This window comes from Acanthisitta chloris, unplaced genomic scaffold (genome assembly GCF_000695815.1).
Source record: "Acanthisitta chloris isolate BGI_N310 unplaced genomic scaffold, ASM69581v1 scaffold2988, whole genome shotgun sequence".
Lineage (NCBI taxonomy): Eukaryota > Metazoa > Chordata > Aves > Passeriformes > Acanthisittidae > Acanthisitta > Acanthisitta chloris.
This window is the reverse complement of record NW_008686265.1, coordinates 1-23,631: the sequence shown is the minus strand read 5'-3', so window position 1 is coordinate 23,631 and position 23,631 is coordinate 1. Positions and strand designations below refer to the sequence as shown.

At 40.6% G+C, this 23,631-nt stretch overlaps 1 protein-coding gene across 2 annotated transcripts; it reads left to right on the top strand.

Annotated features, from left to right (window-relative positions):
- The first annotated feature begins 4,628 nt into the window (after positions 1-4,628).
- Positions 4,629-23,272, top strand: MARCH7 (membrane-associated ring finger (C3HC4) 7, E3 ubiquitin protein ligase). 2 transcript variants are annotated; one of them, XM_009080042.1, is made up of 10 exons: positions 4,629-4,792; positions 8,479-8,637; positions 10,794-10,965; positions 12,580-12,747; positions 14,440-15,556; positions 15,820-15,989; positions 17,175-17,284; positions 18,678-18,791; positions 20,525-20,573; positions 22,358-23,272. In XM_009080042.1, exons 1-10 carry the CDS (start codon positions 4,646-4,648, stop codon positions 22,381-22,383), a joined length of 2,232 nt encoding a protein of 743 aa, XP_009078290.1. In that variant the 5' UTR covers positions 4,629-4,645; the 3' UTR covers positions 22,384-23,272. The 2 variants fall into 2 exon arrangements, with proteins under 2 accessions (XP_009078290.1, XP_009078291.1); XM_009080043.1 differs by lacking the exon at positions 8,479-8,637 and adding an exon at positions 6,232-6,240 and having other exon boundaries at positions 4,646-4,792.
- Positions 23,273-23,631: the final 359 nt, after the last annotated feature.

The window sequence follows — 23,631 nt, the reverse complement described above, 5'->3', positions numbered from 1 at the left end:
CACAAAGGTCTCTTGGGTGTTTTATCTCTTTGTTATCTCTGTCCATGGCTCTGCTAGGTCTGGCTGATCTTGTGTAATGTTGGAGGGATGACAGATCAAGAAGGGCAGGACATTTGAGCTGTGTACTCAAAATAGGCTGTTCAGCTCCAACTCCTGTTACAAACTGGTCATCTGTTTCCCAGGTATAACTTCAAATGTGAAGTTTGATTTCAGAGCTTGATGTCTGAACGTTGAGAGGCCACAGGAGTCGTTCCCAGATTTCCCCCTGAGGTTTTGACTGCTAACTAGTGTGACATGGCATAAGCTGATGAAATACTTTGCTTTGAGGTGTTTCTCACCCTGCTGGGCCCCGTTGGTGGGTGCCAGTTTGAGTCGTGTCAGAATGGTGAAGTGTGTTTTGCCAGGACAGGGTCTCTCAGTGGAGTACAGGGCAGGTGTGACACATGAGGTGTTCCTTTTCTTTGTGGCAGCAGCAGGCTCTTTAATCAGTTCAGACTGCACCATTTCAGTTTTCTTATTGTTTGTTCCTCAGAGAAGTGATTTAAGTGTTTTTTGGCCTCACTGCCTTCTATGTAAATTGAGGTGACTACTTTGTCATTACAGAACTCATTACAGCATGTTAATTGCCACCTGGGGTTTGTGGAATTCCCGTGTGTGTAAACAGAATGGTTGAGGTTTTAATTTGAGTGTCTTTGTGCTCATTCAGGAAGACCCTTAAGATGCTGATCCTGTGAGAGGGAACCTTTCTTGTTCAGAAATAATGTGTACAAATACAATATTGCCCTTGCAGACAAGTATTGTTGTGCCTTAGTATGATTGTTTTTTTATCATGAGGCCACTGTCTGGCTCTGTCCTGTGTTCTCTAATAGCTGAGCTTGTTCACCTTATTTGTGACCACCTCACTCTGTTACCATGATCAGCACAAGCCTTGTGTGTGCTTTGTGTGTATCCAAGCCAAAAACTTGCTTTTCAAGCTTTCAAGGTACAGTGCTTAAAATGCTTTTCAGAGAACTCTGGGAAAAAAAAACCCACAAACCACCCCAAAAGACTTCTAGTGCTGGTCACCAAAGTTGAGGTGCCTACATCTGACTGTATCTATCTAGTACGTGCACGTCCTGGCTCCTTGACTTCAGTTGCAGCTCTGTCCAGCTGGGTAAGACTGTGAGGAAAGGCTGAAAGAGTTGGAGTTGTTCAGCCTGGAGAGGAGAAGGCTCCAGGGAAACCTCATTGCAGCCTTTCAGTAGAGGGGGCTCATACAGGAGTGGGGCACACTTTTGGTAGAGCCTTTTGAGACAGGCCAAGGGTTGATGGTTTTAAACTAAAGGAGGGTAGATTCACACTAGATTTAAAGAAGAAATTTTTTATGATCAGGGTGATGAAATACTGGTACAGGTTGCTCAGAGAGGTGGTGGGTGCTCCATCCTTGAAAACAGTCAAGCTCAGGTTGGATGAGGCTCTGAGTAACCTGATCTGGTTAGAGATGTCCCTGCTCATTGCAGGGAGTTGGACTGGAGGCCTGTAAAGGTCTCTTGCAATCCAAACTATTCTATGATTGCAAATAAAGGTTATGATGGGTGCCCAGAGATTGAAGAGCTCTTGGGTAGTGGTTTTTGAAAAATGATCAACCTTAATGACTTGCATCGTGTCACCAAATCTTTGTTGAAAGGCAAAGATATCTAGTTTTCCTTGAGCAGAAGTTCTTTGCCCAGACCATAAGCCCTTTTATTCAGCATCTTTCCACCTCTGCATCAGGCAAGGCAGGGTTGCTCTTGTCAAATGTCTGTTCTTACGAAACACTCATCTTTGGGCAAGGCAGGGTTGCTCTTGTCAAATGCCTGTTCTTACAAAACACTCATCTTTATAGCAGATCCTCCTCGTTTGCTGGCTGAGGCCAGGACTGCAGAAAAACCATACAGTTGTATTCAAAAAATTAATCATAGTGTTGTATGCCTAAACTGACATATGAAATTGTGCATTTTCTGGTGTGCTGCCTTTATGTTGTTCTAACACATTCCTTGTGTATTTAGTTTCTGCAAGATTTCTTGAAGAAGGAAGATGTTATGTAGATTAGTATCATCCTGACATACTTGGGGTGAAATCACAACCTGTGCTAATTTATAAGATTAAGCTGATGGATAACATTGTCCTCTTGGGGTTACCACCGAAGGAGAAAATTAGTCTTGTGCCTTTTTGTGTGTCTGTAGAAGCAGTTTGCTAATTTTGGACTCCAGCTTCTGGAGGTAGTTGGTTCTGGTGGCCACAGCCTCCCACCCTGTTCTTTTATGTCTGAGTGCTTTTATTTTGTCTGTTCTGTGGATGGTGCATAAGCAATTTTACTAGTATTAGATGATCTCTAATTTAGCCTTGAAGTTGTTTCTAGACTTCTGTCTCCTCCCCCAGTTCATCTGGACATTGATTTCTGCCAGCAGGAGCTTCCATCCCTTTTTGAACCTTTGCATTTTCTGTGTCTGTGTTTAACTTTCATCTGTGTTTCTTAATTCATCTTGCTCCACTCTGAGCTGAGGCAAAGTGGTTCAGGAGCAGAAGGATCCACAATAAAGGAGGTGATGCCAGCACTCTGCCAAGGACAGAATTAGATCTGTATCCTGTGTGTCTGTCCCTTGTGTTTTAGATCAGGGTGAAACACTGACAGACAGTGCTTTGAATATCAGATCTCATCCAGATGTGCAGCTGTCCTGTCCAGCACACACCTAGTCTGTATTACTGACATTAGTGTGGCTTTATTTTAGCTTCACGGTTTGCACCTTGGGTAGTTACTTTTTCCACACTCGGTGCAGCTCCAGACAAGTACTAGACTTGCAGTGCACATTGTGGCAGATAACTCTGAAGCTTAAATTAACTATCATTACAGTTTATGAAGAAATATGATTGCTACTTTTTATTGCACTAATGATCCACTTGAAGTGGTGCATCTTAGATTATTAGATTTGTTCTAAACTTCCACAATTAACAGTGTTGTTCTGAACTTTGGGACACTGCTTAGAACGTTCTTGTTGATACAGCTGTGTTTACAACTTGAGAGTTGCATCAATTGCTCAGTATTTACTTAGGAGTTTAAATGTGATCTGGGATATTTAATTAATTCTTTATTTCCGATTCCTAATGCAAAGTTAGGCAAGTGAGAATTTCAGGTTCCTGAACACATCTTGTTTGCTTGGTGATGTCTCTGGCAAACACAAACAGGTTGCTGGTGTTGGGAGCATGGTCTAGAATCTCAGGTGCTTCTCCATAACACAACTCAGTAGCTCTTTGTGCACAAAGGTGAACAGTCACTTAACTTGCTGTGCTTTCTATTTTAAAAGTCCTCCTTTCAAGATGAAGCATTCAGGCTCCTTTGTGTTATGGCTGCTGCTGTAAAGCTGCTGACTGAATGTGCAGAATTGTGGTTAAAATATCTTCTGTTAAGGGAATTAGCCTCAGCTGTCCCAGCTATTTGGTCTGGAGTTCTGTACAAACTGGCCTTTGCCAGGTAGAATGTGTAATTCAGCATGATTTCAGTGAAGACTAAAAGTCCTAAAGATGTGAACGCAACTTGAAACTGCAGCCAGATATGAACTGCGTCAGGATGGATGTAGCAGCTTTTCACAGACTCTGTTACTAATGGACATGGCAGAATTATAGAAACAAAAAGTGCTTTACTGATGGATACTTGTTTAGGGTTTATTTTAAGTTGTTTTTTTTTAAATTAGCTTGTTGGCGTTCGCAGAAGGTTAGGCCAGAATTACAAGTGGTTAAATAGGTTGTATCACTTTTGCAAATCACCTTGTACAAACAGGGTTTAGTCATCTGTTTGAGTTGCCATGATGTTATTCTTCATGTGCTGCACCACTGAGGATGCTGCAGTTCTCTTACATTTTTTTATTGAAGAGCTATCTTTTGTGGTTGGGTTCTGTCTGTGCCATCCTGAGCAGGAAGAATCTGTGAGGGTTAGCAGGAGGACAGGGATGACTATAGGATCACTTCTCCTGGGGAAAAGGTGCCAGCGTTTCTTTTGTAATGCCTAGAAGTATCCAAAGAGCAAATAAACACTCGTGGAGGCAAAGATTAATCTATATATACACCCGTGAGACAGCATGTGCTTCTTTGCATACATCAACTTTCGTGGGGGTTGTCTTTGCAGAAGTTAAAGGCAGGTGGGCTGAAGATATGTTTTTTCACAGGAGGGTGAAGTTTTATAGTTTCAACCCTGAAGAACAAGTCTGAATGTAATTTTTGCAAGTGCTGAGATAGAGTTCATTAGCAAAAATGTAATACATGAATTGAAGAGATCTGAGTACCCTTTTCCTGATCCGTTTTGTGTTAATACGAGTGCTGTGATGCTCTTAAGGGAGTTCCACTTCTAATATAATGGCAAGAATATATCATGAAACAGTGATAAGAACAGCAAAAGGGGCTGTGTATCTAGTTTTCTAACATGGGATGGGAGGAGATGTAAAGAAGAGGTTACAAAAACTAGGGTAAGAACTCCTTTTGCCCAGTGCACAGTCAGACCAAAGCACTGTGTAAATATTTGTACGTGTGAGTCATGTTTATGTTACACTCAGAATGACTTGTGCCTGTTTTGCGTGAGGTCCCTACTTCTAGGAGGAGAAATAATCAGTGTGTCCTTGTACAGGATACAGAGATGGAGTCAAAACCCTCAAGGATTCCTCGCAAGTTATCTGTTCAGGCTTCCAGCTCCCCTCTAGGATCCCGAACATTGACTGGAAACAGTTTAGCTGGTGCATATAGTACAAGAGAATCTTCATGGAGATTAGAGTCTGGATACCAGGTAATGTGTTTTTTTCTCTTTTTGTGAAGTATAAGTTAATCTGAAGTGTGTTTTTCACCAAGAAAAGCCCCAATACTGAGACAAAAATAAGTAAAATGCAAGTATTTAATAACCAGGCCAATGACAGTATTCGGTGAACTGGTAGGTCTAGATACCTATTTTTACCTGCTCCTGTTAGTAAGTGCACCTTTAGAAATAGCTGTTTGATGAATGGAGTGGCCTCTGGGTCTGTTTTGGCAGGAGTCACTGCATCTCAGGCCTGGGTAAATGGAGCTTTCTCTTGGGGGAGGTCTGGGGTTTGTTTGAACTTTGTGTTCAGGGTGTTACACTGGATGTGCTGATGATGTGAAAAGTACAGGGCTGTGTTGTGTCTCAGAGCTAAGTAGGCTGTACCTACCCAGCACCTACTGCCTTTGGTTTTGGGGATGTGAAAGAGGACCTTTAGGCATAGCTCCTAGGGTCACGCTGCAGGTACTGTCACTTTGGGAGAGTGTTATGGAAAGTAGAGATTAAACTGCTTTAGAAATTGTTCGGGGCACTTGGAAGCAACAGGCAGCAGTTTGGCTCAGTTATCTTAGTGGGTTTTCTGCTTCTGTCAGCAATTCTCACCTCAATTCTGGGCACAGAAATGTAAGCCCATATTGTTCTTTGAAGTTGCAGAAACTTAACTTAGTGATTAAATGTTCATATGTTTAAAAAAAATGGTTAGGAGTTTGGTCCCTGCTGACAAGTTATCTGGGACACTTATATAATGCCTTTTTCAGTTTTACAAGTAATAGAACATTATTTTTAGCACAGTTACATGTCTGTGTGTTATATTTTTGTTATCTCTAGCATGCACGTGTTCATTAGTATATAGGCTGCAGGGAATGTGTAAGGGCAGCAATATCAGTCACTTCTGCTCTTTGGATTCCTACATATTTGTCACTGGCTGCTCAGTAAAACCAATTCAAGTGGTCTGACTCTTTTGTAGGGATTTATGGACACAGTGTACAGATACTGAAAACTGTTGATCAGAAGATGAGTTTTTAGCTCAGCTGATGTTGTGAAGTCAGATCTGTTACTGCTGTTACCAAATTTTAACAAATGTACCTGAAATTATTTATTTTATTACATGAACTGCAGTGTGTTCACTGCACTGTGTATGCTTTTCACTATTGCCTGTTGAGCAAAGTGCTTCTAATCTGAGGAATGATCTTGGTAACACTTTCCAGTTAAGACAGAGGGGAAAATATTTGTTATGGAAGATTATGTTGTGTCCCTTCTTTCTGCTCCCAGTTGGCAGAAGGTAGTCTGAGAGCTCCTTACACAAGACCAGTGGTTAGCGATATGAGCCTAGGGAAGCTCCCTCTCTTGACTAATCTTTGGGATTTACAGAGCTGGTTGGAACAAATTCCATTATTCCTTGCAGGTTAGGATTACAGGGAGTGGGGCAAGAGGAAACAAGTGTCCAAATAAGATTAAGTTCAGTCAGATAGGAATGGAAAGAGCAGACCTTCTCACTTTGTCAATCCATTCATCCGACCTTAAAATACTAAGAGCTACTTCAGTTGCAAATCATTTGAGGTTTGTCATTTAGAGAGGAAAACCATATAACTGTCAGTAATGCTTTGGGTATAAAGAGGAAAGAACTCAGAGACTTGGGGTTTTAATGCAGAGCAATTTCTACAGAGAATACTTGATTATAGCTGAACTCAAAAACTTTTGGGACAGAGCAGTCGAAATTGGAGTTTTTGGTTTCAACTAAGGCTAAAAAGAAAGGTTTCTCTTCAGTGAGTTTGTTCTTCCTCTTCCCTTCTGTTCATATAGGTATGAGTTCATGTATGTCATGCATTTTTGACATTGGTCTGGGTACTAGTTTCTGCACATCTCAGGGGGTATAACAAACAGGATAATTGTAAACTAATCACTGCATGTGATAGTGTTGTTTCTAGGTGATTTAAAATTTAAAAAAATCAAATGAGTGTAATGGTATGAGAAAAAAATTTCTACCATGGTGATCCAGACGCTTCAGCTGAAATTCTCATGTCTTCAGAATCTGAACATGTGGAAGGGAAAGGGAAAGGCCAGTGTTTCAGGATCAGTTAAGACTGCAGGTGTGGCTCATACTAAGGACATTTCAAGAGGGCTTTACTTTTATCTTACAATTGTGTATTCTTCTGCCCACAGGCAGGCAGATTATCCATAGATGAAGTGATGTATTAATCTGATGAATCCTACCAAGTCTCGAAAATACACTGGCTAATACTTTATTTTCAGGATAAATTTTGCTTGTGAGACGATGAGCCATGAAAATTTCTTCAGCTTTTTAAATCCTAATCTTACAGCTTTCGAGAAATGTTCAAGAAATGGTAACAGCAGCTACTGTGTTTGTAGTATTAATAGTTCATAGGAGGAGAATGGAGAGATAATCTGTTCAGTGAGAGTCAGTGTAACTAGTAGTGTACAGCTTCATCCCTTAGGTTCTCTTAAAGATAGATTTGTATGTTAAATGGTTCCAAATATAATTATTAGAAACTTGCCTTAGTAGCCCAGGGAAGGATTAGAGCTCCTGATTATGTTGGAAGAGAAAACACGAAAAGAGAACATTTATTGTTGGTTGCCCTGCAGACTTCATCAGATTTGGATAATTTGAGCACTTTGTTCTGGGGTAATGCAGCAAACTGTTTGTTTGCATGCCTGGTTTGCCAAACAGTCTTAGTTTGGTAGGCATATCAAATCCTGGAATCAGTATTTTTGAGCTGTGTCTGAAATAGGCTGCTAAAACTCCCTTATTTCCAAAGCCCAAAGTGGTTTTATACCTGGTGCTGTTTACTGTTTTAGGGTCATCTTCAATGTTAGTGATTAATAAGAAGCTCAGAGACACATAAGTTTCAATTTTGTAGTGAAAAATGGAAATCTATTTTTGATGCTTGCATGAAATGTAATTGGAATTAACACTTCTTAATTTGCAGGCCTTCCCTGCCAATAGCATAATGATGGATACTGGAATAGGCAGCAGAGAAATAAATAACTGAAGTAGTAGTAAAAGGGAAGCATTTCAGACTTGGAGAAGATACTGTGTAATATGCAGCAGCATTTTTAAGGAATAATAACTTGATGACACAGTTTACATTTGCTGTACCATCTATATTTTCCTACGACAGATCATGTTCCTTATGTAAAAATAACTATGTTAGTAGGCCCAAGAGATGTTTTTTCTTCTTTCCCCCCACCTCTTTGTACTGCTCTCTGCTATTGAAACTGGTGACCAGCACAAGGCAGGTAGCTTGCTTCAGTGGCCAAATAGATGCTTCTGTTGTCATGGAGACTCTTTCTACATGTGTGGGTTTTTTATATAACACTTGAAAGTGAGGCCCTTAATTCTGCCCTAGCGCTGCAGTATCTGAGTTAGGGTAATGCCTCAAAACCCTTGTGCTTCAACTTTCTATTGTCCACAGTCAAATGAGAGGACAGATGAAGGACCTGATCAGTGCTATAAAGTACTTTACAAAAAAAATCTGTCCTTTTTCCAGTGGTTCTGTCTTAAGCCTGTTTTCATTTCTTCTTGGCTATCCCTCGAGGTTTCCTATTAAAGGTTTCCATATGGGTTACTACCTCCATGTCACTGTGTTTTCAATATTCAGGTCTGATGCTGAGTTAATTTTGCATTACAAGATGCATATGATAACCATGTTGTTCTGCAGGAATCCAGTGTGTTGAACAGTTCCAGTAGAGACTGGGGAATTCGAGAAAGAGACACCCATGAAACTCCTTGGAAGCTTACAACGTCCTCTCCAACTCGCTACTCAGGGACACTTGATCATCCACATTCTGGAAGATTCCTGGGAAGCAGAAGCAGATTGGTGAGAACTGTTAACGTGTAATACTTGACAAAAAGATATTTAAAACTCACGGAATCATAGAATGGATCAGGTTGCAAGGGACCACAGTGGATCATCTGGTCCAACCTCCCTGCCCAGGCACAAAACCAGGGTTTTACTTAGCCCTCCCAATCTGAAAAACTGCTAGCAGGGCCTCAATAATGTTTCTAGACAAGTAGATCTTAGTAAGTCAAGATGGAGAGGACAGTCATGTTAAGAAATTATTCAGAGGATGAAAATAATAACGTATATTAGTTTTACTAGTAGTTAAGAAATAAATTTGGAGCGGCTCTGCAAGTATCCATTTAAAAAGAAAGAAGGGAAGATGAGGATCTCACGTGTGTTACAGTCCCATGGGTGGCAAAGTTAGTACTGTTTGTACTCAGCTTGTTCCATCAGATATTTCTGGGGGTGTGTTTTTTGGATGGTACCAGTGTTGGGAGTTAACACTAGGTTCATGGGTTTGGAGATCTGCTTTAGGAAATGGAATTGGGAAGGTGTAGTCCAGTCTGACTGGGCTGCCTTTCATGCTGCTCACAGCATACTGTGAAAGAAAATGGAGAAAATTGTTCCCTGAGATTCAAGGCTCAGGTCTTAACAGCTTGTCTTAACTGGGTTCCAGAATGTGCCGGTGTAACTCCAGAAATAGTTTGCTCGTGACATGCTCATGTACTGTAGAGTGACAGTAAACCAGTTTGAATTGCAGTAGAAATAGTAAGATGGAAAAAGCAGAAAACTGAACAAGTTTGGTGGGAAGATAGTGAACAAGCGAAAATTCTGCTCACTTCAAGCTGAAAGATGTTTGGGTATATAAGAGTGCTTAACATCTTAGAGGTCTTTGCTCTCCTAGGTGACTTGAAGGTGAGGACACTGAGACAAGTGGGTTGGGGAGGGAGGAGGCAGTGTGCAGTGTTGGCCATCAGGGGAAGAGTTGTAGGTGTCTACACATAGTCCAAGTGCAAATGGAGGATGTGGTTCTAAGTGGTCTACTACCCAATTTATGTCGGTGCTATAGGGTTTTCAAGATGAAAACATTTTTCTTCCCCATTAAGGTTAATTTTCTCTTAAATTCTGATGCAAGTGAACATTGCAGGGGACACCCTGAAACATCCACTTATCAAATAATAAATGATTCAATGATAGATGTTAAACAGAGGATTCATGAGGGAGATTAACCTGGCTTTGTACGTGGGTTTCCATGGTAGTTTCTGTGTCTCCCTGTCTCTTTTATGATGGGATGAGAGAACTACTTAGATACTTCATAGTTTGGAAGAGTAAAAAGCTGTGGCTTAAACTTAGTAAAAACTGTAACAAAACAAAACAGAGCTAGAACATCTCCTCTAGTTTGGTTGATCCGTCAAGGATCTTGGTTGTTCATACTCTCTGGGAAGACAAACAGCTCAATTAAGCTTTTTGATTGAGCTCAATGTTTTGGTTTTTTTATATGAAGAAATAAACCCAAACCATTTCAAATAGAAGATGAATGTCTTGGCTGCAAGTAACTACATGAAGAGTTTTATGGGCTATCCCAGAGGTTTTTTTTCTAAGTATTGTACTACTAGTTTCTGAAAACTGCTTTATTTCAGTACTGTACACTGCAAAAATTGGTTTCTATCCATTCTTTACTCTGAACTGCTTCAGTTGCACTTAAGCTTATTGCAGTCAAAATAAACCTGTTCCAAACGGTTTCCTTAGCTGACTCATTAGCTAGTTATATTTTAGGTAGGTAAAAAATAAGTTGGATTATTTAAATGGGTAAATAAAAAAATGTAGTTGACTGGTTTTAGCCATTTCTGGACAGGAAAATTATGTTCCTTTGGAGGTCTGTAAAGCTATATTTGATTGTGGTTATAGCATCTTACAGGTCAGGAATATCTTTCCCCCCTACAAGCCACATCTATCTATAAAGGAAGAGTAATGCTGAATGTTACAGAAACTGGTTTTGTTGGTTTTAAGTGTATTGAGTAGACCTGGAAATACTAACGAAGAGCAGAAGCATAATTTCTACATCATTTTAAATAAAGGGGTTTGTATCTTGAAGTTGTTCTATACCATTTTTGTGAGTTTTGCATGATGTACACTTTTGTTCAGTGTATTTCTGAAATACTGTGTAATTTATTTTTTCAATGTTATTTCAGTCTGCATCTTCTTCCTCTCATTTTACATCTGGGTGTTCTGGTGAGTCTGAGAGAACTCAGGGAGCATATTCAAGACTGCATAGCCAGCAGCAAGATAGTGATTCAAAGAGACCTAAGCTGTCTTGTACATCTACCTCTTCTGTGAGAAGTAATGGCTTGGCTGCCTTTTCAGGTGAGAGGGTGATTACTCGAGCTGAGTTGCATCAAAATTGTCTGAGTAGCAAGCTGAGGTTTTATCAAGTTTTTAAAAACTTGCTTTGTAATACTATGTTTTTATTCTTCTTAAATAATGAAAACCTGTGTCAATCAGAAGAGCATGTTCACAATGACAGCAGTATCCAAAGTGCTGTGGGTGCTGTTAACATGCTCCTTTGGAAACCTGAGTGTACTTGCATCATTTCAGAGCTATTACCTGTACTGCTTCCTTCTGCAGTAAAGCTGAACGTCATGTCTCAAATATGTCTTAATTGGTTCAGATTTCAAAGAAAAAATGAGTGCAGCTGCTCTTATTTCATGAGTCAGGTTGTGTTGGTACACCAGTGTGTGCCAGAGACAGCAGAAAGGAAATCTTTACCATACTTAGTAATATGTTCCAAGCATGTTGCTTGTGTCGTGGCTGGTTAGAGCACGGTGGCTGGGGGTCAGGGAAGTAAGAGTTCTTTTTTTAGCAGGACCTAAGCTCACTCTGTAGGCAACACACACAGAAACATTCTAAGAGCTCTTCCAGAAAAACATGAGATTTTCATTAAAGCTCTGAGTTAGTTGGTGAAACCTGGGTAGGTAGAAGTTAAACAGTATGCCAGCAAAGATCTGAAGGTCAGGAAGTAACAGACAAAAACTTACACTGAAAATATTTCTAGAACAATTTGAAACAGACCATTACACTCATTCAGATTCCCCATGTGAGTATGGATTAATGTTCTTGTTATATCCTCCTATGGACCCACACAGCCCTCCAAATTAGAGTTAGTAACTTCTTGCTCAAAACTCACTCTTATTGATGAATTCTTACACTGTTAATGGAATGACAACCAGTAGCATTTCTCATTATGGTGTTTGTCTTTCCATTTCTAAATTGGTTGGCCATCACACTGCTGACCAGTGAGTGCTTACATTTGTTTTTGAGTTAGCAGTGAAATAAAATCAGGGTGAATTTTTCAGAGCCATTGAAGAACACACTTTTGGAACAAGAATTTTGTCCACAGGTGAATTATGTACACTTCTCTGTGTAGTTGTTTGAGCTGTTAGCAAAAAACAAGATCCCTTTTTACACTGATGTGTTTTACTCTGTAATATGAATAAGACCAGTATCAGTTATTATTCTTAAAGTTGTGTCTAAATTGCATTTAAGCTTCAGCTGTATTTATGGAAAATTAATTTTAGAAGCATTTAAGTAGCATCAAGTAGAATGGCAGCATTTACTAAGTCTCAGTTTATTGTTTCTCTGTATTGTGAAACCTGTTTGTAAACCAGCTGCCATTAGGACGCAAGACGTTATTTCTCTTCCTCCTCTGTCCTGTATGAGTGTTAATGGGTCTGGCTCTTCACAAAAGTATTACTACTTCTTCCTTTGGGTTAGCTTTCAGAGCTAACTCCCTGCAGGATTAAGTGCCAGCATCAGCAGAGTGCTGCTTACTCTTGGCTGTATGTTGGCAGCTGGACACTTGATCAGCTTAGTGATGATGTTAAACTGTCTTGGGATGGAACAACGAAAATGCACAGAAGTGCCAGCTTTGGATTTTTAGATGATTATAAACCCAGGGGATTTATTTACTTTTTTTCCTAGATTCCTCATGGAGATACAGTAGGATTCCTAGGTCTTCATCGGTCATGCTTGGCTCCCTTGGGACTGAGCTGGTGAGAGAGCAAAGGGAGTTAGAAAGAAGAACAGATCTGTCTGCTAATAACCTGATGGATCCCAGCTACAGAAACAGTGACTTTTCACCTTCAGCATGTATGTATCGTGCAGCTGAAAGCTTGTAAACCTGCAGTTTGTATGCCTCTTAGTTTCTTCACATATTCATGGAATCCCAGAATGATTTGGTTTGGAAGGATCTTCAAGCCCATCTCATTCCACCCCCTGCCCTGGGCAGGGACACCTCCCACCAGCCCAGGGAGGTCCAAGCCCCATCTGACCTGGCCTGGAACACTCCCAGGGATGGAGCAGCCACAGCTGCTCTGAACATGTTCTTTTAATGCTTCAGTCAGAACACAAACCCCAAATATCTACTTAATTTTAAGATGTCCTTTGAAATGAAGTTGGTTGGCCACTTCCCTTGTGTTGACCAAACCATCAAGGGACATATGAATGGTGTAGTTTGTAGGTGCTTTCAGTCATGTGAAAGTGATATTGGTGTTTGCCACTAACTGTGTGATTAGTCAGTAAGGCTCTGCTCTTCTTCATCTTGAGATCATTTTATATGTAGGTATTGGAAAGGAAATTAAGCTACTCTGACTGACCCACGAAAGTTTTTTTCTGAAATGTGCCCATGGTGTAGTATCTCCTTTCATTTGGGTTCTACTATCTAGTGGTTATTAGGGAAGATTGCTATTACCTCTGAAAATAAGCAGCCACACACTCTGCATGAGGTGAGAAGTGTATCTCATGGCAGCTGCTAGTATGGACTTCTGCACTGTAATTTTCACTGTTCTTCAGAGTGTTATGGCCTTCTGGAGCTCTCTAGGGAGAAACTCAGCACCAGCCTTGATCTGTCACCCAGTCCAGATGTATTTGTGGTATTTTATAATGCAGAAGTTTTTTTTAAATGCTGTTTTATAAGTATAGAAGGTAAGCAGAAAAGGTAAAAAGCAGTCCCATATTTCATCCCACAGTCTTGCCACAGCAGAAGAGTAGGTTTTAATGTCATCATACTCTACAGTTCTTGAATAAGGGGACAGTTTGATTTACCTGGTAGAACTTGATGGAAGAAGTGAATTGGTGGACAACCTTGCTTTGTACTGTCCATGCTGCATTTCTAGCAGTAGTGCTGCTGTTAAATGCAATAAAAATAGCTCCCAACTGTGTTTCCTGCTGTGTCATCAAAACCATACAGTAGATGCTTAGCATCTGTGCAGAGGTTTCTTTAGTTAGAATCTGCCAGATGCACAAACCTGGGCTTCAACAATAGTGATTGCAGTGCAGCACCCATGAGAAACAAATCACCAAAAGTCCAAACGTGAAAAGTTTCAGTTGCAGAATACATAGAGAAAACTTGTGTCTCTTACCTTCATCTACCTATGCTTGTTAAGTAGTTGAAGCAGTTTCCCTTCTGTTGAGGTTAGTGAGCTTCAGCTGCTTCCTGCTTCCCCCTCTTCCCACCACAACCCCCAAATCTAGCCATTTGGGAAGGAGAACAGCTGATCCTAGCTGCTTCAGCTGCCCCGTGCAATGTTAACTGCAGTGCTGCCACAGAATTCTTCTCAGTGTGTTGAGATAGTATTTACAGAAAATAGGCTTGTAAGAATCACAGAGTGGTTGGGTTGGAAGGGACCATTGAAAGCCATCTAGTCCAACACCCCTGCAATGAGCAGGGACATTTTCAACTAGATCAGGTTGCTCAGAGCCCTGTTGGACCTGACCTTGAATGTTTCCTGATGTGTTAGGGCGCATCTTGTCATAGTGTTTTCCTCTGCTTTTCTGCAACAGATCTTCAAGACAGGCCTGCCTCTTCATATGCAGAGGGAGCCAGACCAAAAGAGACCTCGTTAAGCACTTTGAGGCTGAATGCATCCATGAACCGCCCGTTGCCTTCTGATCATCAGCCATCGTTTTTCAACAGAGACTCTAACATGAGCTCTTCAAGATCCAGCTATTCCTCCAGACAAAGGAGAAGTGAATTGGAATCTCCTCAGAGGAGAGTGCAGCCAGCATTTTCTCTTACTGCCATTAGAGATGAAGCCCCTTCCTCAGGTGGCTCTGACAGGGTGTTGTCCTCTCAGAGGTCGCTGACGGAGCCTGCGGCTGACAGCGAGGGGAGACGCACCACCAGGCAGCTGCTGTCTCGTTTAGCATCCAGCATGTCATCTACGTTTTTCTCTCGAAGGTCTAGCCAAGACTCATTGCATACAAGGTCATTAGGCTCTGAAGAGGCACCGGTGGTCCCAAGAGTTCAAGCTTCTTCCTTGTCAAGTAGTAATGGAGCTGCAACTCTGGAAGTTCAAGGACTTCAGGCATCTGAAGCTTCTCAGGGGTTTAGTTTCCTTGGGCGAAGATGGGGCTTGTCAGGAGTTTCCCAGAATCGCAGCTCTGATTCAGACGGGGAAAGCTACAGACCAGACTCTGAAAGCAGGAGCACGGGGTCCTGGTTGTCATCATCTCTGAGGAACAGATGTACACCTCTCTTTTCCAGAAGAAGAAGAGAAGGAAGAGATGAATCCGCGAGGATCTCTGCCTCTGATACAACTGCTAGGTCACAACATGTCTTTAGGAGGAGAGAGTCAGGTGAGGAGGCCTCTCTTGAAGCATCAGATGGCCCTCCCCGGGCTTCTGTGAGCAGACCACCAACACCTGCAGTGTCTGGTATTTCTGCAGCTACTGCCTCCCCACCAGATTCAGCCCACAGTAGAAGAAGCTCTGGAATTCTGCCTGGTTCTCTCTTTCGCTTTGCAGTGCCTCCAATATTAGGAAGCAGTCTGTCTGACAATCTTATGATAACTGTAGATATTATTCCCTCTGGCTGGAATCAGTCTGATGGACAGGAAAGTGGCAAGTCTAAAATACCACCTTCAAGAGATCCGGAAAGACTCCAGAAAATTAAGGAGAGGTAAATTAGTATGTTCTTTTGAGATTGTAACATATACCTGTCTTAACACGAGAGGGATTTCTGCAGTCATGAGATGCAGAAAGTAAACTTTCCTTCAGAAGAGGTGGCAGCTCAGTCCCCTGTCACCTGTGTTCTGACTTTTGTCTTTGCAGAAACTTATTTTAATCCTCATAGGTTTGAGAACAGTTTGATGAATGGAATTTTCATTACAAAAAGTCTTACATGAGATGTCATAGTGTTTGTTGGTATTCCTTCCTATGCAGCCTGCTTTTAGAAGATTCTGAAGATGAAGAGGGTGACTTATGCAGAATCTGTCAGATGTCCTCCTCAAGTTCTGACAACCTGTTAATAGAGCCGTGCAAATGCACTGGAAGTTTGCAGTATGTCCACCAGGAGTGCATGAAAAAATGGCTGCAGTCCAAGATTAATTCAGGTAAAGCAGACTCTAGACCAGTGGAGACTTGCAGTTACACAGGGAGGCTCTTCCTCAGGTATTGAGTTGAAAAATGAGCAGTGGGGGCAAACAACAGTATCAGGCTTATCGTGTGTGTGCAGCTTGTCATGTGAGGAGTTCCAAGAACTGCATTTATCCTTCAGAGAATTACATTTTTGGGGTTGTCTGCTAAGAGATTGCACAAAATACAGCAGTGCACAAGTGTGGCTTTAGAACTGCTCTGGCACTGGGTGGTACCACTTTGGCTGGTGTTTGTTCTCCACCCTTCCTTATTGATAAGCTTCTTGCTTTCCAAGACTTTTATAGCCAAGCTGACCGTAGCAGAGTGATAGGAATTTGAAAATACAAACATGTTTTCCAACTCTGGCTATGCTTACTTTTTTTCCCGAAAAATACTAACTCCTTTTCAAGGGACTTTAAAACTGCTTGTTCAAAAATTGCTTCAAAGTGCATATGTAATTTTTAAAGAAACACTTTAGAAATTGCACACAGCACAAATATTTTTGTAATAAATTGACCAGTTTATAACTGGTTTATATCCACAGTATTCTTAAGAAATAAGTAGCTTGGTAGTAGACATGAAAATCGTGGAGCACATTTTACCACTGGAAGGTGGTAGCATCTGTTTAGCTTTTTATTCAGTATCAGAGGGCACATGTCAGAGTAGGGGATGTATTAGAAGCCTCAGCCTATAGAAGAAATTAATTAGAAATATCTAACATAAGGACAAAGATCACCCATCAACTTCTGTTACTCTTGTTACTTATGGAACAGCTTGTTTTAAAACAGATACTTAAGACAAAATGTTACTCTAACAATAACTTTATTCTGGAATTTTTTCACTTCTGTTTGTATTTGGGTACATGGTGGAGTTCAAAAAGCCCAAGAAGCTACTTTATTCCAGGTCTGCATAAGAGCATGTTGTGTCCAGAGTGAACATGAAGCATAATAGCTGCAGCTGGATAGAGAACAAACATTATATATGTAAATTCTGACAGCAGCAGCAGTCACTACATGTGTACTAAAGGGTTCCTTTTCTTCTAACCTTGCTCTGAAAAATAAAGCCAAAGATGCTTTACGGTTTGTAATGTTTGTGTGATTGTGTCTTATGTCCTAGATTGTTGAAACTTGACCCTGACTTTCCCCTTGCCCACTCCCCCCCAGGTTCTTCTTTGGAAGCAGTGACAACTTGTGAACTGTGCAAGGAGAAGTTGCATCTGAATCTGGAAGACTTTGACATTCATGAACTCTATAGGGCACATGCAAATGAACAAGTTAGTATATTTTACCTCATTTGGTAAGTGTTGGTTTAGTGCTGGGAGGGCAATCTTCATTAGGGAAGGCAAATGCATCTCCATTTCCGAGGGATTGTTATGCACACGAAGTAATGTTAACATGGAACAGATTTTTCTTCTCAACATTCAGACTAGTTCTGTCTTCCTGCTTTGCTTCCTGTAGCTGAGCTTTCAGTAAGTGTAATATATTTCTTTTCTTAGCTGCAGGTCTGTCATGTAGCTTTGCAGACCACAGTGTCTCTGCCATGTAGGTGCAGTGTGAATTCTAGCATGATTAAGCTGAATTTCACATTGCCATGAGTTGTTGCCTTCAGCTGTTTTTTAACACACTTTAGCAGTTGTTTTAAACATCCCATTGCAAACATTTATTTTGTTTCATTAGAGTGGTAGAAACTAACCTCTTTTCTGGCAGCTTCTGACTGCTTCTTCAAGTAATTTCTTAACTCAAAAATTACTCAAGGCCCTCTAGTATTACTCTTCTTAAATACATTATTTTAGAACGACTGGATTGTGTAGTATTTAAAAATGAGTAAGTAACAAAAAGCTGGTATTATTTTAATGAACTTTATTTAGAGGGTTTTCCTTGTTCTCTGGGTTGCATTCTGAGAATATATAAAGACTGTGAGGATATTAGCATACCTCAGAGATTGAAAGAAAATACCAAGTGGCCCCAGTTTGGAGGCAAAACATCAAGCTCTGATTTCATTATTATTTAGAGTAAGTTCTTCCCCTGGTACTCTAACTCCTGTCACTTGGAACAGACTCTGGAGAGGCTTTCCCAAGAGTGCCATCATCCTGTGTTTTAGTACTGCTGATTGTTTGCTGCAGTCACTAGACTTCAGTAGAAATAAGAGCTTTGAAATTTTTTCCTAAGGATTTGACTCTAAATTATTTGGTCAGCAGAAGCATTTTTAAAGCTATTCTTTATCTAAGCAGGGAAAAGAATTAGTCAAAGTATTTATATCATCATAACATTCTTAAAATATATCCCTTAATTTTGGCTTTCTGTAAAGTGTTAGGACCACAAAGAAGGAACCAGCAAAGCTTATTGGGTTTATCTTCCCAAGGGATTTAATACTCTGATTTGCATGTTCTTTCCTGTGAACTGATCATGCTGACTGAGATTTTATTTATAGGACTCTGTTGATCTTCAAGGGTAACATGTAGGTCAAGGGTGGGTGGAAAGAACCAGAAGTAGAAGTGGCTTTTCAGTAACTAACGTTTCTTAGTTATGCATTTCCTTGATTCTCTTGGAACAACTAGAGATAAATCCATGAAGGTTCCAGTAAAAGTTAATTCTTGTTCTACTTCTTGAATCGTGTGTGCAGACATGTTACTGACATTGTGAATGTTTCTTCTGATCTCCTTCAAGGCAGACTATGAATTTATCAGCTCTGGTCTCTACCTTGTAGTGTTGTTACACTTATGTGAGCAGCGCTTTTCTGATATGTTAGGAACTGCCAATGAGGCCAGCACGCGAGTCAGAGTAAGTACTCAGTGATTTTCTGGCAGGCATTGCTCATGCTTGGAACTTGATTGTTGCCTTGAGTGACCTAGGAACTGTGCACCCCAGAAACAAACTGAGGTGTGAGATGGTCAGTGCACTCACACCATGTGTTATTGCAGCTGCTGTTGGTAATTCCTGGGTTTGCATGGATGTCATCATGATTATTGTGAACTTATGCAGAACTGGGAGGTTCACCTCTCCCTGTACAAAACATGCAGTTAGGAGTGTTGGACTGTCTTACCTGTTTAATTTTCCTTGTATGCCAGTCTACATTGCAAAGGTCCACAGCCTGCAATGATTGTCTTCTGCATTATGCCTGAATATGTCCTTGAATATTAACATTCTGAAACTGATTTAGAGCTGCAGTATGATTTTTCTGGCATAGTCCAGAAACCATTAGCTATGTTTGACTGGATTCTTGTCGCTTAAGTGGTTTGGCTTAGAAATGTGGTACCTACATATTTTACCAGTAAGGGAACAGCATACAAACTCCTTTCTGCAAAGTAACTCCCTCAGAAATGCTGTATTCTACATGTTTATTTGATACTAGGTAGTAAATCAGTGCTCTTCGTCAGCAGCTCCTGAAAAGCTGATTATTTTCAGTTATTTTTACTTACATACAAAGAAGTGACAATGTTAAGCTTACCCAATGCTTATTGGAATGGTTGGTTGCTAGCAGGTGCTAGACCTCTGGGGAAGGGGCAGGACTGTGCTCTGATCTCCAAATGGATTGGAGTAGTGGTCCTCTTTTCTGGAGCATCTAATGCAGAGCTTGTATTCCATGGTCTACAAATGAACATCCAGTTTTGCTGCCACGAGTGTCGAGACAGGCACACCATCTCATGTCTAAACAAGCCTCCAGTACAGGTCATTGGCTTGAAGGTACTGCAGAAGATGTTTTCACAGTTTTTTCATCAGAGGAGGTGTCACACACCTGTGTGACCCTGCAGTTTGAACCAGTGGGAGCACTGCTGCTGGAGTTTGATATCGAGCACACAGCTAAGCTTTGGAAGCTCCTCGTCCTTGCTGTGTCTCAACACCTGCACTGTCACTGAAACAGTGATGTAAACTGCCAGGGATGAAAGAAAACCACTTGGCTGAGGCTTTCAAAGTTGCTTAAGGGAGTTTTATTCCTAGGGATTTTGTCTTTGGGTTTTGATACCACATATTTCTAACATTAAACTGCCACCTTTGCCTCATAGTAATCCTGGTCTTAAGAGTTTAACTGTAAGCAAGAACTGTATTTCTGCATTTTTCATTAGCCTCCTTCAGTCACAGGGCGGTGTTTTGTCATATGAGTAGTGAAGTAAATGAAATGGATCCAACTAATGCAAATCCTTACCATGATTTTCTGCATTACAGTTCCTAGGAATGTTTTCATTAAACTGGCACTTGTTTCTGTGTGCTGCCTACAAAATTGATGTGTTTTACAGGCTAGAGGACATGAAGATGATGCCACTAGCTGCTACCAGAGATATTTGACATACAGTGGAAGCTGAAATAAGTGTGCAGTAGCAATTTGAAGTCTAATGTCTGGGGATTTATATTAAATTTTGCATTGATCTTTGTATGTTGGGCAAATGGGTAGGATAACCGACGTCTGGCATGAAGCTTTGGGATGTAAAAAGTCAAGAAAACGTTGCTAACTTGTTGCAAATGTCTGCAGATAACTTTGCAACTTTTAAACTACTCTCTCTCTGCCTTGTTTCTAGTTTATTAACCTTGCAAGAACTCTTCAGGCACATATGGAAGATATTGAAAGTAGGTGCTTCCCCTCTTCCCTCCTCTCCCATTAGAACAACTCAAAGCTAAATGAGTACAATCCTCCTTGCCAAGATTCATAATACCAAACATAATTACTGACAATTGTTCTTCAGCCAGCAGTGCTTTTTCCATTATCAGTAGAATTATTCTGAGGGGGAACTGGTTTTAATTCTCCATGATTAATTTCCCAACAGCATAGAGGTGTTTAGACCACAGAAGTGTCATCTGCAAGTGATAACAAAATTCCTCACCAGTTACAGTTTGGTTATTGTAGTTCTGTGGTTGTGGGATTAGTGCTGACCTTGGGGTTGTTGCCTTTTACATGAGTACTAATAGGAAGGAAACAGAGTTGAATTTCACTGCATTTAAATGACATACTTCTTTTGCCATTTCTTCTTCTTCCTGTTGTTTTTTGCTCACTTCTCTTTCTTTTGTCCGTTCACACACACTTCAGTTGTGTGTGTGTTCCTTTGTCAGACCTGTCAGACCTTGTGAATGAAGTTTAATTGTTGCCAGTTTTGGCAAAGGATTAGCCTAACTCTCCTCTAATGGCTCTCTCAGTGTGCTCAAATTCCAAACTCTATGCTGACTTCTGGTAAATGTATCTTGAATCTCTTTCTGGGCATGATGAGTAGGCAAGGGAAGAGTAGTTGATCTGCTGTTTTTATTTCCCGGTGTGCATGTGAATGTCTGTCAACATTCAAAGTTTGTATATGAATTTTCAGTGTACAGGATGCATTTAGAGTATGATAAGGAGTGTGTGTGTGCCTGTAAGCTTTAGTTCAAGATGATTACTTCTGTATTCAGAGCAAAGGTGGACTTGAGTTCTGAATTAATTCCTAAGTTGTGTGCATCCTTATTACATGAAAAATTGATGAGTGTCATTTTGCACCTTAATTCAATCTATATTGGATTCAGCTTTTAACTTGCAGGTGAGGAATACTGAGTTTTAGATTGATCATTGATGCACTATGGTAACATTTCTAAGAACTGAAGAAACAAGGAGTCAGACTCTTCTTCTTTCTGTGTTCAGGGATGGAACAAGTTACTCCAGTGTAAATACTTTCTTGCCTGCAGACTTTGCTTAAGAGGACAGAGGAAATTCCTGTTACAAAGTTGGTGCTTTACAACCTGATGTAGGATGTGTGTACTGACTTTGCTGTCGTAGTTGACAAGTGTGTATTTGTCTTTTAATTCACCTTGCAATGACCAAGTCCTATGCATACGTGGGCTTCATGTTCATTTTGCATATGCTGAAAGAACAGGGGTGGAGAGAGGAGCTGCTTCAAGTAGGCCTGAGTTAATTGCGTTAAGCAACATATGTATTTGTAAAAAATTAAGAGTCTTGGTTTGTTTAGATGCTGAACCTTTCTAGGTGTTTTAGTATCCAGATGTTAACTTTGTGAGTCATTTCTTTCCCTGGTGTTGGGTGTGTTGGCATGGATTGAATATATCCTCCTCTGACTACTGTTGGAATTAGCCACTGTAAACACTGCCCAAAAGTTGAATCTCTGGCGTAATTAAGTTTTCTTCCTTTTACCTTGAGGAAGAAGAGCAGGAGGACACTGCATTTTGTACTGTTGAGTTTTGCTTTGAAATGCTGTGTTTGGCAGACCTGAGATGCATTAAAAAATTCAGCTGTGTGGGTACACAAGGGTTGGGTGGGTGTTACAACCAGCTATCTAATACAAAATGACCTCAATTTCCTTTCCTCATCTTAAAGTGCTTTAATTTCAAAAACCTTTGTCAAGGCTTCTGATTATACTGTGTTGTTCCAACAGCTTCTGAGGATGATTCTGAAGACTGATGCTGGTGGAACTTTTGTACTGCAAGAGACAAACGGAATTGCTGCAGAAATGCTGAACTGGCAACAACAACAGCAACACACATTTGTTTTACTCCTCTCCTTAATAAAAAGCGCATTGAATATTACTGTAGTTCTTGAAGCATTGCTGAAAACAAACTCAGCTGCTGCACAGTGGAACTCAGTGGACTTGAGAACTACTCAGCATGTGTGAGGATTAGATACATACAAAGCAACTTCCGTTTTTAATTGACGAGGATGATGTGCTTTGTTTTGGAAGACATCAGATTTTGAATCTATAAGGAAGCTCTATCTCCCTTTGTGTTTCCTTCTTACTGTAGTCAGATTTCTGGTTTTGTCTTACTGGGCTTTGCTCCTCTACTGGCACTAAGTGGTTATAGTGGGTTTCAGGGGGAGGGTGGGGATGTCCATGTACTTCAATAGGTTTTGTTTGGGTGTTTTTAAATGCCTCTTTTGCTGCATCATATAATAACTGATTGCTTCCAGTGTTATGAATGAACAGGAGGACAAGCAAGATACTGTAGGGATTTGTTTGGGTTTTGGTTTATTTGGAAGATTATTATTTAACTCAAAAAGCAATAAGAACTTGCAGTGGTCTTTTAATACTCGGTGATGGCTTTTTTACATACCAGTTTGGAAATTGGAGATTATATTTGATATCATGTGGCTGTTCCATTATGGAATATTGCAGGTGTAAACTCTTGCATTTCACCATTCCTAGCAGATATGCAACTTGATAAAGACCTAAGGTTGTTTAGTTTAATCAGACTTTTTTTAGATCCCACCATCACTGTTCAAAACACTGGTTATCAATGTGTTTTCTAGTGTTGTCACTTCTTTATAAATAAAGTTGATAGAAGTATGCATCACTGCTGGCAGTGTCCACTTCATTTAAACAGAGGTGTCTACCAGAACTTACTCCTGAAAGCTCAGAATGCTGTATAGTCTGTGCTGTATCTTTACTAAGTTTATAAATCCTTACACAGGTATTTCAGGTTTTTCTGGCCAGTGTGTGAGTTCCAGGTGCTCTGCCCACTGTGCCTCCCCTGGGACAGCCTGAGACAGGTTGTGGTCAGAGGGAGTGTTTCTGGAATTGGGTGGGTGTTTGGTGGGGTGTTGCTCCTAGATGTCTCCATGTGGGGTTTTTTTTTTTGAGGGTGAATTTAGAGATGGGTCCTGAGAGGGATTTTGGGGGTTCTAGGGGTCCTGAGAGGGATATTGGGGGGCTGA

Excerpts from the sequence above, each read along its gene's own strand:
- MARCH7 (XM_009080042.1), top strand. The coding sequence starts at position 4,646 with ATGGAGTCAAAACCCTCAAGGATTCCTCGCAAGTTATCTGTTCAGGCT. Across the intron at positions 4,793-8,478 it reads GATTAGAGTCTGGATACCAG|GAATCCAGTGTGTTGAACAG; the intron begins GTAATGTGTTTT and ends GTTGTTCTGCAG. Across the intron at positions 15,990-17,174 it reads GCAGTCCAAGATTAATTCAG|GTTCTTCTTTGGAAGCAGTG; the intron begins GTAAAGCAGACT and ends ACTCCCCCCCAG.